At 33.9% G+C, this 19,049-nt stretch overlaps 1 protein-coding gene across 4 annotated transcripts in view; it reads left to right on the plus strand.

The window, feature by feature from the left end:
• Nucleotides 1–19,049, plus strand: part of FAM135A (family with sequence similarity 135 member A) — a 156,756-nt gene that overhangs the window by 79,827 nt on the left and 57,880 nt on the right. For 2 of the 4 annotated variants that reach the window (XM_070795676.1, XM_070795679.1), the window contains exons 7-11: nt 415–588; nt 3,649–3,775; nt 4,461–4,614; nt 8,419–8,496; nt 11,725–11,774. In XM_070795676.1, the coding sequence (XP_070651777.1) occupies nt 415–588; nt 3,649–3,775; nt 4,461–4,614; nt 8,419–8,496; nt 11,725–11,774 (583 nt within the window). The remainder of the gene's footprint in view (nt 1–414; nt 589–3,648; nt 3,776–4,460; nt 4,615–8,418; nt 8,497–11,724; nt 11,775–19,049) is intronic. The other 2 variants (XM_070795677.1, XM_070795680.1) reach the window with 1 other exon arrangement.

Consider the following 19,049-nt stretch of genomic DNA (forward strand, 5'->3'; position numbering starts at 1 on the left):
TGTACCATAAAAACAGTCTTAAATACCTTTTGGGATTTATCATAATAGGATTTGACCTACATGATACTGCAGCTTTACTATAAACAGTATTCCCTACTGGAGTAAAATTTTAGGATGAGAGTATTTCCTTAAGTATCAAAAAAAGACTCATTTTGTAGGCACAGTAGTGAAAAACAGTCCATTAACATGGAAATTGTAAGTACAGATAGAAAACTGTAAGTAAGATCTGGTTATTTCTTTATTGTTAGATTTCATATTGCTGTCTAATGCAAATGTGATGCTTTAAAAATTGTTCTCATTTTGTTTTTAAAAAATAGTTAAGTAATTAAATATTTTGATAGTTTAAATTACTCTACAAAACGTTGGCCTTCACTAAATTTCTGTACTAACACGCAAACGGGTTGCTTTTCATAGGGCAGATGATCTGAATGCATTGCAGCTAATAAGCAGCCGCACACTGAAGCTGCACTTCAGCCTCCAGAGAGGCCTCCATCACCACGTTAACGTCATGTTTGATTATTTCCACCTTTCTGTTGTGTCTGTTACAGTCCATGCGTCACTGGTTGCGCTACACCAGCCACTGATAAGGTAAATGTAACCAGCTCCCTGATCCTTATTAATATAGTGTCTTTTATTTTTATAAATGAAAGCATATGCTTTGGTGAAGATAAATGAAATAGGAATTTCTAAAGTCACGCTTATTTAATACTTTCGTTTTTATACTAAAGTGTTAGTAAAATTTAAGAGCATAGGAATATTAAATTGATGACTTTTTTATTGAAAAAATATGGAGCAATCTTTGTCAAACTGACCAGGAAAAATAATACGATCTGGAAGCAACCATATAGCATTGTTTAGTATAGCATTTATGTAATGCTAGACTATAATTATTCATTCTCTGGGAAAGTATATTCATCTTTTCATAGCTTTTTTTGTCTTTTCTCTGAATGGACTTAGTTGTATCTTCTTAAATCTGTACTATACAATAGTTCTTGTTTTCTAAGTTATTAACCAATTTTATGGATCTTTACTAAATAAATCTTTTGAAACTATATCATATTAGCCTAAAGGTATATAATATTCTGGATTATAATGAATGCATTGGGATAATTGTTTTTTCTGCTCACTTCCATGGGGGAGATGAATTGTCTTTCATTAATGTGAGGATACAGTTCAAACTCTTTAGTTCTCAAAATAACATCATCCTTATTGCAGGGGCAACAGAAATGACACTTTTAAATCAGTAACTTATGTGAAAAGATTCCAAATTGACTTCATTTATGAACTACTTTATAATTGCTGGCATAAATCTTTTTGCAGCAACTGATATTAGGAATGATGCTCAAGGGTTAGGATGCTAAACTGACTTATCAGAAAACTAAGTAGGTGATTTTTGGAATTACCCTGAGAATTTATAGAAAACCAAGACACTAACAAATTTTCCCCCTAGTAACACCCTGTTGCGTATCTTTAAGTTGCTGTAAAAATTGTGAGCATGTCTTCCCCTGTGTTGTCCTGTGATGTCTTTAGAGCATGGGGCCAGGAAGAGTCTGTTTCTCCTGATGACCTACTTTTGCCTTCCTTATTCTGTAGTAAGATCTGTAACTAGTTATTGTGCGAGTTTTGTCTTTCCTATTAGACCTTTGAGAGCTTGTTCTCAGTTGCTATAACTTTGTAAACAGGAAAGTGTTCCTATTATTATACATAATTTTATTAGAAACATCTTCAAAACAATTTTAGATGTTGATTAAATAAATTAATATTTAATAGCATGATAACTCAGTGAAACTTCTTTGATAGGAAAGTATATTTTTTGATATATAGCTTTTGAATAAGTAGTATATCTGGTATGAATTACATATTAGGTTTTGAAATTAAGTTTTTATCTGTTTATACAATACATTCCTGTAGTCTTCTGAATTTCTTATTTTTGTAATTTCAGTAAAAATCCTGAACTATACTATTCCAACCATTACTTTTTCTTTATAACAAAGAAATACATTCATGGCTTAGTTTCTTTTCTGAAAAAATGTAGAACTGTTCGTTGAGATTCACTCGGGTTATTAGTGCTGCTTTTTAGTCCCTGGTTACATAGAACTCATCCTGGTAACATCAGTTTGTGCTTCCTCTTGCAACACAGCTGTTTTTGCCACAGGCTAGTAGGGGATAGAGACAGCTCGCGTCCTAGAGACCTTTTGCTGGAAGGAGAAGACACTTTTGGCTCAGAATCAGAAGCCAAGAGGATTAGCTGTTGGCTCTGGTTAGTGATGGGAGAGGAGACTGGGACGCCCGTAACAGCTGAGGTTGCTCCTCTCTCCGTTGTTGCCTGGGTTCTGAAGTCCCCTCTCTTGCTGCTGGAGCTGTACCCTAGAGGGAGCAGTGCCTTTCCTGGGCTTCTTGGCCTGTAAACTAGATGGTTGGGTCGGGAAGGAAAGCAAGGAAAGGGGAAGAAGGCTGTCTGCTGGTGGCATGCGGTAGAGGGTCCTGTTACCGGTAACATTCCTCACTGTGTTTCTCTGAAGACAAGTTTTTCCCTGAAGTTCTGTTATGGCTGGACTTTTTAATCCTCTAAAATAAATGAAAAAAAAATTTATAATATTACCTTTTAAACTTTATTTTTACATGAAACAATTTCTATGATCAACCCAACTATAGATATAAATCAATTATTTTAAGTAACTGGGATTAGGATTTCTTTCTTTGCTTGTTTTTTGCATAACTTTTTTCTTATACTTGATTTTTTTTTTAAGTACAGCTTCTTTGATTCAATCTTGAGAAACTCAGTTCTGTCATAGCAGGTGGAATTTACCATTGCCTTGCTACACCCTCTTGGCTAGGATTTAGAGATTTCATTGTTGCAAAGCAAATTGATTTTGCACATGAAGACTGCCCTCTGCTTTTGGTACATTTGATTCACTTTCCTGCCTTATCCCTTTTGCCAAACTGCCAGACAGTCAAATGCTTTGGCCTTCTTATAATTAGCTAGTACTTAATCTTCGAAAAAAAAAATTGTCCATGATTTTTAAACATTCAAGCAGAATATGCTTCTTATTCTATAGAATTTGTGATATATTAAATGTAATGTTAATACTAACAGCAGTGGTTCATAGCCTATGTGATTGAGGTAGTGCCTTGAAGCACTTACTTAGGTTATCTTAAAGTTTATAGACTTTTAGTGAAGAGAAAGGAAATACCTTGTTTTTGAAGGAGAGAGAGAACAAGTAGACTCGTGGTTTTCCTTTTTCTGCCTTTAAGTGGGACCTCTGTATTTCTGTAAGCAGCACCTATATTTGACTGTTAACTTTGTGAATTTGGTCACCAGTTCTGACAGGTCAGAATTTCCAAATTAAAGCTGGACCCTCATTTGTCCCTGAGCTACTCTTGATCCCACCCTGTTTTATCCCTCCCCAAAGCCCAGTAATACAGAAGTAGTCTCAAGCATCTAATCTTAGTTTTTTTTTTAATAATAATAATTCAAATTTTAAAGGAAAATTTGTAAAAGTACTTTAAGAATACTTTAGAAATCATAATCTTGCAAAGTCCTTGCTTTTTATTCTATTCCTCAAAGACTTTCTTTTGTAAACATTTAACTTAGCACTCTATAAATAGACTGTTATGACAACAATAATGTGATGCTTGTTCCTCCAGTTTTCCTCGTCCTGTGAAGACAACTTGGTTAAACAGAAATGCACCAGCACAAAACAAAGATTCTGTGATTCCTACTCTTGAAAGTGTGGTCTTTGGTATTAACTACACAAAGCAGTTATCACCAGACGTAAGAACTGATGTGTTTATAAAGCCTCGTTTCTCTCTTGTTTTGAATGAAATGTGTTTTAACTGTTACATATCTGTGGATGTAATAGTTCTTTTATTAATTATTTGAGCTCAACGACTTACAGATCTAATTAAACATGATCTTCACAAGTTGATTGGTTCCAGTTGTTTTTTATGAAAACGAACCTGATGCTTCAAGATTTTACAAGATTTCATGAATAGGGATCTTTGACAGGCAGTGCTTTTTTTAACTTGTTCCTGTCACCTCCTGCTCTGTTAACGGAGCTGGTAGGATCATTCCAGAGGAGCCTGTGAGGAACCCCTGCCAGAGTTGAGACCTAACTTGCAGCAGTATAAGTATATCTGTTATTCCCCTAAAAGAAGAGAGGGTTCATACTATAAAAACAGAGTGGCCCTCAGTTGAAATACAATCTGAATCTCAAATTTTTAAAAATCATCATTTGATCGGCTTGTTTTTAAAGTCCAATGAAACTAAGATTTCTCGAATCACATTTCTTGTGTTTAAATTACCTATATGAATGAGAACAACTTCCTAAGATGCTGCTAGACTTCTTACATGTTTTAGAATAACTGTGATTAGTAAATCCTTTATTTTTCTAAGTTTCGGTGTGCTATTTTTAGACTCTGGTTACCAACATTGTGTCCCAAATCTCCTCTTTGTTCAGGGCTGCAGCTTTGTCATCGCAGATTCCTTCCTGCGTCACGCCTACCGTTTCCACTACACCCTCTGCGCTGCCCTGCTGCTGGCCTTCAAGGGGCTGCACAGCTACTTCATTATGGTAACAGAAGAGCTCCCCTCTTGTCAGAAACTAGAACTGGGTATGTTGAAAGTAGCCAGGCCCTCTTCATTCTCATACTGCTGTTATCAGCTTGGCCATAGTTTCTGTACTTAGTTTAGTACAGCTAGTTTGCTTTATGTGCTTCACCTTTACTTCTCTCTCAACTCCATCTTTTTCAGGCTTTGATAATTACTTACTGAAATGTTAAAAAAATTTATGATACTGAGAAATAATTTCTTGGTGCTAAGTTTGAGATGAGTCTTTTGATAGATTTTTTTAACAGTATGTCTTCTTCTCTTAGAATATAACCAGAAAATGTACTAGAAAGCAAATTTAATTATCCATAGAATTATTAGATAGGAAGATAAATTAGGGAAAATAAATTCAATAGGTTAGGTAATGTAAATTAAATCCATACTTCCAAATAGTTAATAGTCTAAGCAGATTATATGTACTTGGAACCTTTTGTAAAATATATTGATTTTAGGTGATCTCATATCTTCTTTCTTCTACTTCACTTGAGAAAATAATAACATTACTCAGTTTTAACATTTTTAAAATAATTTAAATAATTTCTAAAAATCAGTCTTCAGTTTTAGTCCATTAATATATACCTGTATGTTGTAACACATAATAAAAAATCATTTGCCTTGATTTTGTATACCACTTATAGTTTGCAAAATACATATATTATTTCACACAAGATTATTGATTTATGAAAATGTTTTTATTCAAACATTTTATGAACGTTTTATAAGCTTTTATTTTCAAATATGAGCTAATAGCTCATCAAAAGCACATTTTAATTATTTCTTTGGAATAAATTATTTTCATCATACTTACTTGAATGAATGAGAAATTGCTTTTTAAATTTGACTGAGGTTGATCACTGTTCTTATTTCTTTGTTTCTCAAGGATCTTAGTCTTTTAACAATATTGATGCCCTATCAAAAATAGTCACTGTTACTGAAAATAATTCTTGTCTTTGAGACTAACTAGCCCACTTTTGGAGAAGGAAATGGCAACCCACTCCAGTGTTCTTGCCTGGAGAATCCCAGGGACGGCAGAGCCTGGTGGGCTGCCGTCTATAGGGTCGCACAGAGTCGGACATGACTGAAGCGACTTAGCAGCAGCCCACTTTTATAATTGCCTACCTTGAGCTACAAAAGAATTATAAGAAAGTGAAATGATTTGTACCTCACTTAAATTCAGCTGTGAGAACAGGCTGGCTCTTGTACCCCTACTTATCAGCAGTGGCTCCAGAGGGTTTGATAATTCCATTATTCAAATATTCCATTAAACAGGTGGGATCTCAGTGTAGCTCCTTTACAAGCAGTAGGAAAGCGTTTGTTCTTTTTTGCTCATGTGTTCTTCCTCAAGACAAAAACAGTAGCACAGAAACATTTTGGTTACTCTTCTCTGAAGTATTCTTTTTCCTTGCTGTTTTATATACTTAGCATCCATCTGCTTTCCTTAGGAAAGTTCTTTAAGAGACTACTGCCTCAAATGTGAACTTCTAAAAATGTTGTTTTTTGAAAATGAAAGAATTGTTTGTAGAACTAATTTAGGCTATTACTTATTCTCAATTAATGGGTAAATTATACTCCATTTATTTTTAAATTTTGTCCTTTGGAGCTCAAACACATTTTCTTAGGAGAATTGTGTGATGAATTTTGGTTAATTTAGGTTTAATGGTCAGACCACAAAACTGTCAAACCATAATATTAATAAAGGACAACACCATGTTCCTGAAAAGTGGTTAACACAGAAGCCACGTGTAATGGAATTTCTGAGGAGAATTGGTTAACAGTTTAGGTGTTGAATGTTGTAGAATTCACAGAGGCATCATCATGTAGTGCTTAGGACTGCATGTTTGCACCACTGCTATCCCTTACTACTTGTAAGTAACTGGGACTGAGTATACAAACTGACTTCTACTCTAAGGGCAGGAGGATTGATGGGATCCAGACGTGCAGAGTGTGTCGGGAAGGAAAGATGAGGGTGTGCAGAAAGCAGAGGGTGTTCATGGAGGAATTCCCTCGGGCTGAGCAGGGTGCTGAGGAAAGAGCAGGTCTCTGTCTCTGGAGAGCTTTGACCTCCCCATTCCCTTGAGGAGTCAGTCCAGCGTTGAGAGAGGCCAGAGAAGCAGCCCAGCCAGGGGGCGTTCCTTGTGGTTTCAGTACAGAGCACCCTAAGTGAAGTGGGCCTGTCCATGCCTGTGTAATTGTCAAATAGTTTTAACATGTAATATTTTCAAATGAAAAACACTTATACCACATTTTAACTAAGAAAAAAATATTTTTCTCCAAAAGGAAATAATGTTTAAACAGGCATCTCTTGTCAAAGTCAAAGATTTATTTCAAAGCATAGATAGTATTAGCACTTTATCACTAACTTTAGCTAACCTCAGTTTGATAATTCATTTATTTATATGCTTTTTAACTTTCTCTCAGATAGAAATGGCTTTTATGACACATATGTATTATTTTGAGCTTATGAATATAATATAGAAAATATCATAAATTTTAAAAGCCCTTATATTTAATTTCAGGAGTCAGTTACTAAATAAGTAAATAGCAATTTTATTCCAAATTATTTGCTTAAAATATTTCACCAGAAAATAAAATTCTAAAGCAAACCCCGACTTAAGTTTTAGATAAGTAGATAATAGTGATAGAAAAAAATTATTAGTACCTTACACATAGTATTTACTCAAAATATATTTGTTGAATAGATGAGTGAATGAAATAGCACAGGGAAGATTTTGTTGACAATTGAAAAGTACATAGGCATCAGCACATACTTTATAGTAGTTTCCTAGGGATTTTTAAAAATCAAGATTCATCTTCAATAAATATTTATTAGTAATACTTCGGGTTATCCTTAAACTTTTCATTATTATTTATATTTTCTTTTCTATTTGTTGTGAATTTTAGTTTATTCTTGAATGTGTCTTCTAGGAAAAAATCTAAAATTTTTGTTAACTATTCAGAATAAAACTGTTGCACTTTCTAAAGTGTTAACATTGTTTATTTTTATCCTAGCAAAACTACATTTGTTAGGTACCAGATATTTCTGTAAAACACTGTTCACTAAATATTATTATATCCACCAGTTTTAATAAGTTTATAAAAAGTAATTCTTGGTTAGAGGGTATATTCTACTTCCTTCTACTATTTAGCACTTTTCTTGAGTTTTCAAAGAAGTCTATATTTAAAGTCAATATTTTAAGTAAGTCTATATTTCAAATAAGTCTAATAAAGTCTTCAAATTCTGCCATGCTATGAAGAGTTTATCTAAACTCCATTTCCTTTTTAAAAATAATGCCTTGAATTCCATTTTGCTTGTGTCTTTTTCTTTTCTTGTAGATGAATGATGTACATTTTTTTAATGACATTCAGTTAAAATACTGGTTTGGTAAAGAACTGTTTTTAAAAATGAGCATCATGAATTCTGAAATCTAGGCTTTAGCAAGTTATGAAACCTTTTTGGCCCCAGTCTCTACACTTGTAAAAGCAGAGGATCGACCTTGCTGATCTCTGACACCTCTGCCAACTCTTAAAATTCTGAGTTTAGATATTAAAACATAAAAATAATATCGGATTATGAAATGTTGAGTGGCACATGCACTTAGAAAAAAGAACAAAGTAACATAAACGTGAATGTACATCATTTGTAATTCTAATAAGCTAATTAACTAACTGAAAGATTCTGCTTTGGTATTCTAATCCAATTGCACTAGCGAATCAATACTAAATCTATTAATCACAAAGTGGAAAATTCTAGTAAATTTTGTTGTAAAAGGAGTATAGTAACTAGTGCTGTGTGCAATCCTTATAACTAGCCAAAGCCAACATGCAGGTCCTTTATGAGCGCCTTCTCAGAAGAAAACAGCCAGCAACCCAGAAAGACACCTGTCTAGGTACGTTCACAAATAGATTAAGTAAATAATCCCTTTTAATCAATATAAAACTTTGCTTTAATTTAGTATCAAATTTCATAAATATGTATTTTTTTAATATTTTATATTCCTGCCACCCTTACTTAAGAACTTACTTTAAGAATCAACCTGATTTGTAGTTGAGCTTTGGTTAATTCTTAGTTTTTAATGTTCAGGTTTTTGGAACATTAAAATTGGAAACGTTAAATGCAAAGATGTCTTTGGTTTTTTTTCCATATTCATTTTAGAGTTCCTGTAAAGAGCACTTTTTAGAAACCATGTTCATTGCCAGAATTTGTTAGTTTAATGGTAATGACTTAAATTTGTTCAAAGTCATTTGTCTTTAGGTAGGGCTAAAGGTAATAAAATGTGGTTTGAAAACTGAAGCTTATTTCATGCATTACAAAAATAAAGTGAGAAACATCTTTAATATCTGGTTTTGTTTTTTGAGTCAGTTTGCATTTATTTTTTTATTCTAAATTTAAAAGCAAAATACAGGAATATCAAATCACTGCTACCCTGATATATCACATATTTGAAAAGAGATATTCTGATTTCATTATTTCATTGATTTACTTCTCTATATGTTTTAGACTTTTCTTCTTGAATAGCAATAGTACTTTATTTATTATCTTTCTCTAAGTATATTGAAAGTTTTTACTTTGAGTAGACCATCACAATTAAGATTTTTTAAAAGTTATGAAAAGCTATAGAAATAAAAAATAAAATTAAATCACAGCATTTGTATCTCAGTTTTCAAAAGTATGGACAAAAGGAAATTAAGGAGCCAAAATCTTTCTCCACATTTCTCAGATGAAAATTAACTCAGAAATATTTCCATTGGGTCAGTTTTCACTGAAATTGTTAAGCGAGAAACTTACCAGGAAGGAAAAAAGAAAAGTTGAAGATTTATTTATGATCATTATTTTGGAACATAATTTTATCCTCTCATTAAGTAACCTAAGTATAAAGTTAAAGAACTCATGGTATGAAATTATAATCATTTATGACATATTTTTTCTTTTTAACAAAAAATTGTACTTCTCATTTCCTGTTGTATTGCCAGCCTATCAGTTTATATGTGAGCATTCTAAATGATTTTTTAAAATGCTGCTCATTTAATAAGGTCTGTGTAAAGAAGGGCCCAGTTTTTGGTTGGCTAGGAAAAGACTTGATTCAAAACTAAAACATAGTTAAATAATACTTCTTAGTTAGTTAAATAATACTTCTAAAAATATGTGTATATCTTTTATCCTTCATTCCTGACATTGTATTAGCGTATCTGTTGAATGAATGAGTAGATGAGTGGGTAAATAGATTTAGAAAATAAATTTAAGATACATTTACCCTTTGACCTAGCAGTTGCACTGTTGTTCATAGAAAGGAGTACTATTTTTTTGTACCATAGAAAGGATTACTACTTTGTAATGGTATTTGTACATGCATGTTCATCACAGTATTCTTAGTGACAAAACACTGAAAACACAGATAAATGTCCATCATTCAGCAAAGAATAGATTATGAAGAAAATTATGAGGTCCCTATACCAAGGAATATTATATAGCCATTTTTTAAAAAAGTGCTTTAGAGCTGCATATCAGATTTGCATGAAATACTACTGAGAGATTTCATGCAGAAAGTTTGCAAAATACATCTCATTTTTATAAAACAGTAACTGCAGATCTCATATATGTGTATATTTGAAAATATGGAAGGATGTGTTCTAGGTTGCCACCTTGGATTAGCAAGAGGAGCCAACTTAAAAAAGTTTGTAGGGAGTTCCCTGGTGGCCTACTGGCTAAGATTCTGGGCTTTCACTGTCATGGCCTGAGTTCAAAACCTGGTTGAAAAACTGAGATCCCACAAGCTACATGACATGGCAAAAAAAAAAAGAAAATAATAACCTTTGTTATTCTAGAAATTTATGTAAATCTCTAGAAAATTATATAAATAGATATATAGGCATTAAAAAAATTAAACTCAGTTAAAATCCTAAGTTATTTTTAAGTCATTTCAACCCAGAGATTTTGAAGTTAAGTTTTACATTTAAGCATCCCTTAAGGTGTTTGCATTGAAGTAACTCTCAAGAATCATAATGCATAGACCAGTTTCTGCATTTAAGCTCTGGTATGTAAAGGTGACAAAAGTGTATCAAACTCTACAAAGTTTATGCTCATTTTTTAAAAATTAATAGGATATGTAACCTACTGAGATCAATTTTGCTGATTTTCTTCTATCTCAGGAAAACATCATGAGTGATATGAAAATAGATGTTGGCATATGAAAGTTACGATTTTAACACAGGGTCTGTCGCAGATTTTTTTTTTTAATATAACATTAGAAGCCACTGATTTATCTGATAGTGAAGTGATTTGTGAAATTGAAGCAAATTTCTTTAGTTATTGGTGGTTATTTATATATATTTTGTGAATTACAAAACATCTGTGTCCTACTAGTTTTAGTTATCAGCCGAGTATTTGTTGTTCAGATCATAGCTTGGTTTTGTTCTGGGCAGTGTAACTGCTTATTTTATCAAATTTAAATGTTTACCATTCATTTATCAAGAAGTAAATATTTAGTATACCTTATGAGATAGTGAGCTGAGGAATGAATTCAAAGATACCACAAAAATGTTTTCTTGTCTTTGTGTGACAGTGATCAATTAAAGTCACTCTAGCAGCAAGATTATGGAAATTTTGTGTGTTGATAACTATGCTGTTAGAGTTGTCCTAGGAAAACTCATTTTAGTTTGATTTCAGATAAACGTAAGTGTGTCTAAACGTGATATTTTAGGCGTTAGCAAAATCTTTCCCTGTAAAAAATAACTGATTCTATTCTGTTGGTTTCTGTATTCCTTTGTAAATATTACCATTTTAATTGTAAGTTAATCTGCATCCCCCCTCTGTAAATGGTTATAGTATACATTAAATATAAGTCAAGATTATATAGAAAAAAATGGCCTTCATTTTAGACTGCCTCATAGGAAACTAAATTTATTGAACTAAGATATAAACTTACATTTTTGTTGAAAAGGATTTTGTCATTCATTTTCATTCAATAGCTTATATTCCAGGTATGTTTTTATTATTTTGACTTGAACTTTTGTAATCTCCTAGGTTTTTAAAAGTAATTTACTTATAAAATTTCAAAAATAATTTTCACATATGTAACATTGAAATACTTACTTTAATTACTGTTTACTCCTTTCAGAGGAAATGGATGTAGAAGCTCGACTTACTGAATTATGTGAAGAAGTTAAGGTATTTGGATTTTTAAAATTCACATTACCAAATTATTTGAATGGATTCTGTTTCCTTTTTAAATACTTTATTGAAAATAAATTATTATTTTTCCTTTCTCAAATGCAAAGATAAAATTGTTGATTCTAGGTAGAAACACAGCTTAGTTGATCAAACAACATTTGACTTGAGTGTGAAGTTATCTTTTTTCTAATCATTATTGATTAAAATCTTTTTTTTAAATTTTATTTTATTTTTAATTGGAGGATAATTGCTTTGCAATATTGTGATGGTTTCTGCCATACATCAGCATAAATCAGCCATAGGTATACATGTGTCCCCTCCTCTTGAACCTCCTTCCCACCTTCCTCTCCACCCCACCTGTCTTGTTGTCACAGAGCACAGGCTTTGGGTTCCCTGCGTCATACAGCAAATTCCCACTGGCTGTCTTGTTTAACATATGGCAATGTATATGTTTCAGTGCTACTTTGGCAAATCATCCCACCCTCTCCTTCCCTCGCTGTGTCCAAAAGTCTGTCCTTTATGTCTGCTTCTCCCTTGTTGCCCTGCGAATAGAATCATCAGTACCATCTTTCTAGATTCCATGCTGCTGCTGCTGCTAAGTCGCTTCAGTCATGTCCGACTCTGTGCGACCCCATAGGCGGCAGCCCACCAGACTCCCCTGTCCCTGGGATTCTCCAGGCAAGAACACTGGAGTGGGTTGCCATTTCCTTCTGCAGTGCATGAAAGTGAAAAGTGAAAGTGAAGTCACTCAGTCATGTCTGACTCTTAGTGACCCCATGGACTGCAGCCTACCAGGCTCCCCTGTCCATGGGATTTGCCGTATATATGTATTAATATACAGTATTTGTCTTTCTCTTTTTGACTCTCTTCACTCTGTATAATAGGCTCTTGGTTCATGTACTTCATTAAAACCGACTCAAATGCATTCCTTTTTATAGCTGAGCAATATTCCATTGTGTACATGTACCACAACTTCTTTATCCATTCATCTGTCGATGGACATCCAGATTTAGCTATTGTAAATAGTGCTGCAATGAACACTGGGGTACATGTGTCTTTTTTAGTTATGGTTTCTTCAGGGTATATGTCCAGTAGTAGGATTACTAGATCATATGGTAGTTGTAGTCCTAGTTTTTAAAGGAATCTCCCATACTGTTCTCCATAGTGGCTGTATCAATTTGCATTCCCACCAACAGTGTAAGAGGGTTCCCTTTTCTCCACACCCTCTCCAGCATTTATTGTCTGTAGACTTTTTTGATGATGGCCATTCTGACCGGTGTGAGGTGATACTTCATTGTAGATTTGATTTGCATTTCTCTAATAATGTGTGATGTTGAGCATCTTGTCATGTGTTTATTACCCATATGTATGTCTTTAGAGAAATGTCTGGTTAGGTCTTCCGCTGACTTTTTGATTGGGTTTTGTGTGTGTGTGTGTGTGGTATTGAGCCACTTGAGCTGCTTGTATATTTTGGAGATTAACCCTTTGTCATTTGTTTCATTTGCTATTATTTTCTGCCATTCTGAGGGTTGTCTTTTTCACCTTGCTTATAGTTTCCTTAATTGTGCAAGAGCTAGGTCCCATTTGTATACTTTTATTTTTATTTCTATTACTCTAGGAGGTGGGTCTTATAGGGTCCTGCTGTGATTTATGTCAAAGAGAGTTCTGCCTATGTTTTCCTCAAAGAGGTTTATAGTTTCTGGTCTTACATTTAGGTCTTTAATCTATTTTGAGTTTATTTTTGTATATGGTGTTGAGAAGGGTTCTAATTTCATTCTTTTTCACATTGCTGACTGGTTTTCCCAGCACCACTTATTGAAAAGACTGTCTTTTCTCCTTTGTATATTTTTACCTTCTTTGTCAAAGATAAATTGCCCATAGATACGTGGATATTCTGGATATTTTGCATGTAAATGAAATAGCAGAGACAATTAACTGATCAAAAGTGTGCTTTTTCCTCCTGTTAATTAATTCAGACTTTCTGGACAAAATTTTTAAGCATTGCTTAAATTTACATACTTTTATAAAATGATATGGTTTAGAAATGGAAATTTATTTTATTTCAAGAAATGAATTTCTCTTGGAATATTTTTCTATCAGTTCATTCTTGCAATTAAATTGAATAGATTTTTGTTTTTCCTTTTCTTCCCCATGGAACTAAATGTTTTGACTATTTTAGGAGCCCTGTATATTTCACTGTTGTTTAGCTATGGTAATGGAAGATATCAGAGACATGAATCAAACAAAAATACATATTTGACTTTGGGATATATTTCTGTATGTAAATATAAATGAGAACTTGACCCTTTTGAAAAAGGTATTTACCTTCTCCTTTTAAAATTATAGGTAGAAGAGACAATTTCATATCCCGTTCTAAAAGCTTTCCCCACGGTTTAAGTAAGCTAAGTGTCTTCTTTAAAAAAAAAAAAAAATCACTAATGTTGTTATAATAGTTGTCCCAAAGGATTTTAGAAATAATAAGATATTTGTGATAAATATAAATCTACTGACTTATTCACTGACCTTAAAGGAAATTTGAGTGAAGAAACATATGATACTCCCAGATGAAAAGGTAAATGATCATTGACAGCTACCTGGTTTTTCACAAGTTAATAATATGAATGCATTATATCAAAATCCTGTTGGAAACTTTAAAATTAAACTTATTTTAAAGATCATTTGAAGAAAGGTAAGAATGACTAAGAAAAATTTTTGAAAAAAACAATAATATAGAGGAACTTGCCCAAGTGGATGTAGTTTTTATATATAAAAACTACAGTAATGGAAATAGAGTAGGATTTCTCTAAAAGAACGCAAAGACAAATCAGTGGAACTAAATAGCACTGGAACAATCGTTAAATATGTGTAAGATTTGAGTATATGATAAAATTTCATGAACATTCAGTTACATAGTAGTATGGTAAAATAACATGTTATAGAAGCAAATTCTAAATGGACTTGAAGAGTTAAATGTCAAAAAAATCTGTAAGACAAATATATGTATACATGTATATATAAGCAATCTATCCTTGGAATATGAAATAACTTCTTCAGAGTAACAGTAAACAATATGATATTAATGATTTAAAACTTCTTTAAAACAAAATAAAATATAAAATTGAAAGGAAGCAACAGACTGAAAGAAAATATTTGCAATACCTGAAAGTGGCAAATGATACTGAAACTAAATAAAGAACTCCTATGTATCAGTTTCAAAACACCCCTGGGAAAAAGGGGTACACATAGAGGCTGTACAAAATGCAATTCTTAGAGCAGGTTTGCTGCTTAGGTGACACCAAGGAGATGCAGATTTAAGCAATAAAGTGGGGTTTTTTTAACCATGAAATTTGCAGAAATGAAAGTGATTGCTAATCTCCATTGTTGGTAAGGTGGTAAGGAAACTAGTGTCTGCATAGGCTGTTGGTGAGGGTAGAAATGGTACATTTTTTAGGTCAGTTCATCATCTGTTCCAAAAACACTCACACGCTCTGCCACAAAATAGTTTTTATTTAGAAATGTATCCCACAAAAAGTGCCAGTTCATTTCAACAAACAAATATAAAGCATTATCAACTACCATGTAGCCATTTAAAAGAATTAGGTGAATCTCTGTGCATTGACATGGATTTTTTAACTCAAGAAATACATATTCCTCTATGATGCAGGGTACTGTTTTCATGCTGAAAACCTCTTTAGGATATATTAATTGAAAAAATAAATTGGAGAAAAATATGAATATGATTTGTATATGTTAGAAAAGCTATGTAAATATTTGATCATGTTTATGTGATTAGATTGCGTATAAAATATTTGAAAGGACACATACACAAACACATACACATTTGAACTATACATAATAATAAAAGAATACCACAAAGAATGAGGCTATAAAGGAAAATATTTGTTCTTTATTTCCATCTATATTGTTTTAAAAACTACATATGTACTCAGATATTACTAATGAATTTTATGTACTGATACTTAATTTCAGTATTTAAGTGTAATATAAACTAGGGTAAATAGAGTAGACAGAAGATGGAATATTTAAACAGGTCTTATAAATCAGCAAAAAAAATCCTGTAATATCCCATTTTTAATATTAATATAGCTTAGGCACCCAGTTATCCAGTTATAAAATGCTAATAAGTATGTGAAAAAATTTTAATTATAAAACAAAAATTTAAATACTCTGACATGATTTTTAACCTATCAGATTGGCTGTGATTTTTTTTTTTAATTTGAGGGTAATTGCTTTACAGAATTCTGTTGTTTTCTGTCAAACCTCAACATGAATTAGCCATAGGTATACATATATCTCTCCCTTTTGAACTTCCCCCCCATCTCCCTCCCCATTCCACCCCGCTAGGTTGATATAGAGCCCGTTTGAGTTTCCTGAGTCATATGGCAAATTCCCGTTGGCCATCTGTTTTACATATGGTAACGTAAGTTTCCATGTTACTCTTTCCATACTTCTCACCCTCTCCTCCCCTCTCCTGGTGTCCATAAGTCTATTCTATATGTCTGTTTCTCCACTGGTGCCCTGTAAATGAATTCTTCAGTACCATTTTTCTAGATTCTGTATATATGCGTTAGAATATGATATTTATCTTTCTCTTTCTGACTTACTTCACTCTGTACAATAGGTTCTAGGTTCATCCACCTCATTAGAACGGACTCAAATGCGTTCCTTTTTATGGCTGAGTAATATTCCATTGTGTATATGGACAACAATTTCTTTATCCGTTCATCTGTTGATGGACATCTAGGTTGCTTATATGTTCTAACTATTGTAAATAGTGCTGCAATGATCAATGGGATACATGTGTCTTTTTCAGTTTTGGTTTCCTCAGGGTATATGCCTATGAGTGGGATTGCTGGGTCATATGGTGGTTTTATTCCTATTTTTTTAAGGATTCTACATACCTTCTTCCATAGTAGCTGTATCAGTTTACATCCCCACCAACAGTGCAAGAGTGTTCCCTTTTCTCCATACCCTCTCCAGCATCTGTTGTTTGTAGACTTTTTGATGATAGCCACTGGATTGTCCACTGGGGTTTGCTCCTGAGGCTGCTCTGGAGGAATTGGGTCTGCCGCAGTGAGGGCCAGGTGCAGAAATCATGCAGCTGCTTGGGTCACAGGGGCCCTGGCAGCACCAGGTACTCAGGGAAGTTGGCAGCTAGGGAAGCAGGAAATATAGTGCTCTAGAAGGGCATGGCAACCTGTATTTGGCTGATACGCTTCAGTATCCATGCCTGGAGAGAACCCCCTGAGAGAGAAGCCTGGCAGGCTACAGTCCACAGGGTCACAAATAGTTGGACATGACCAAAGCAACCCTGCATGTGTAGATGCAAGACTTCTTTTATCTGTGGCAGCTCTGCCCCAATGAGGGTTGAGTGTGAAGGTGGTGCAGCTGCTTGGTTTGCGGGGACCCTGGCGGCGCCAAGTGTGCAGGAACACAGACTGCCTCCGCCGCAGGAGTTATGGCCTGATCAGAGTCTTTTATAGAGCCTCCTGTAGCTGGCGATCAGAGGACCTCTTTGGCCAGTCTTTCTCCGTAGCTCTGCCCATTCAGTCACATAGAGGGGCCCCTCTTGCTGTGGTCCTGCTCCATAGATTGGTGCATCAGGCACTTAAAGGAGCACCCTGGGTGGGATCCTAATCTGTAGTTCAGTGCATCAGGTGTTTGATGGGCCCACCTCTCTATTGTTCAGCTGCTGTTCCTGGCATGTGGGGAGAGAGAGGCTATGGTGATGGTTCCACCCCCTATGCTGACTCAGCAGTATCTCCTTGCTTCCATGGCTGCCTGGCTTTCCTCCACAGGCATTTCCCACCACAATCTCCTCCCTCACAACCCCTCAATCTGTTTCTCTGCAGTCCACAGCAGCTCTCTCCCTGGGATTGCTCCACAATCCCTAAACCCCAGCTCCCAGCTACTTCACCTTCCAGGGGACCAGTGTCCCTGTCCAGGGTATGTATGGCTGCGGCAAGGACTGTCTGATTCTCGTTTCATTTAGGATGCCACTGATCAGCTGTTTCACTCTCAGCCTTAAATGTTTCTTCTCTGACTCAGACTGGACCCCTGCTTCAGTTCCCTCACCTGCTGAGGGCAGGTCTAGTCGTACTAACACTCCTGTTTTTCCTGGTAGTCCCTTTGTCCTACCAAGTTTTGTGTGGTTCTATATATTCTTTTCCACTGGTCAGGTTCTCCTGTCCTCTGTCAGCTGGTATTCTGCATGACTGTGATTTTTTTTTTAATAACAGTATAATCTTTGTTGAGTTATGGTGAGATACAGATTCCCATACCTTGCAGATCTTTTTCAGAGATGAATTTGGCAGTATGTATCCAACACCATAAAAAATATTCCTTCTCAATTTATACCAAATAAACAATCAGAAATTCATGTATAATGTAATCTGTGATATTATAAAACATTAACCTAAATAAATACCCAACAATAAGACTTTGGTTAAACAAATCATGGGCCACTCATAAAAACATTGTGCAACCTTAAAAGTGATGCTTTCAACAAATATTTGGTGATATAGGAAAATGCTCATACTGTGTTATTCAGTGAAAATGGCATAAAAATATGATTCTGGTTTTTTCTTCTCTGTAACTGAAAATAATTGAAGACTGTATACTAAAGTGAACTTTATTTTTTTTTCAATCAAAAAAGGTCAATGAATGCTATGAAAAGGTATACATCTATATAAAACAAAATAATGAATTTATTTAAAAAAATAGTATACAAGTATAAATGTCTTATTATTCCTACATTTATATATATAAAAAATCTTGTCAAACTTCATTCCAATTTTCTTTTTAATATAAAAAAGAATTATTATTTATATTTTGACACTTATCATAAAGAGTTACATAAACCAAAGGAGTTATTTGTTTATAGGATGCTTTTCCCAATAATGAAAATACCAAAAGTCCTTTCTCAGAAACTTGATGCCATACTGCCTGAGAAATACAGGTAATAAATACAGGGTGTCTAGACAGCCTTGCTTTCTGGGGGGAATTATTTTTACTTGTGTGTAGATTATACCAGGTGTAGTATTGCTTGCCTTACACAGTACTATTTAATTACTGTCAAATACTTATTCTAGTCTTCTTTTCCTAACTTCATTAAATTCATTCTTGAAACCATACTACAGGTTTCAGCTTATTTATACTCCATTTTAATCTTCTCTGTGTTAAGAGACATAAAAAACTTGGCAGCTTTATTTCTAATAATATTTATACATCATCCCTGAGGTAAAACCCTTC

The sequence above is a fragment of the Bos indicus genome, chromosome 9 (assembly GCF_029378745.1).
Source record: "Bos indicus isolate NIAB-ARS_2022 breed Sahiwal x Tharparkar chromosome 9, NIAB-ARS_B.indTharparkar_mat_pri_1.0, whole genome shotgun sequence".
NCBI classification, from domain to species: Eukaryota; Metazoa; Chordata; class Mammalia; order Artiodactyla; family Bovidae; genus Bos; species Bos indicus.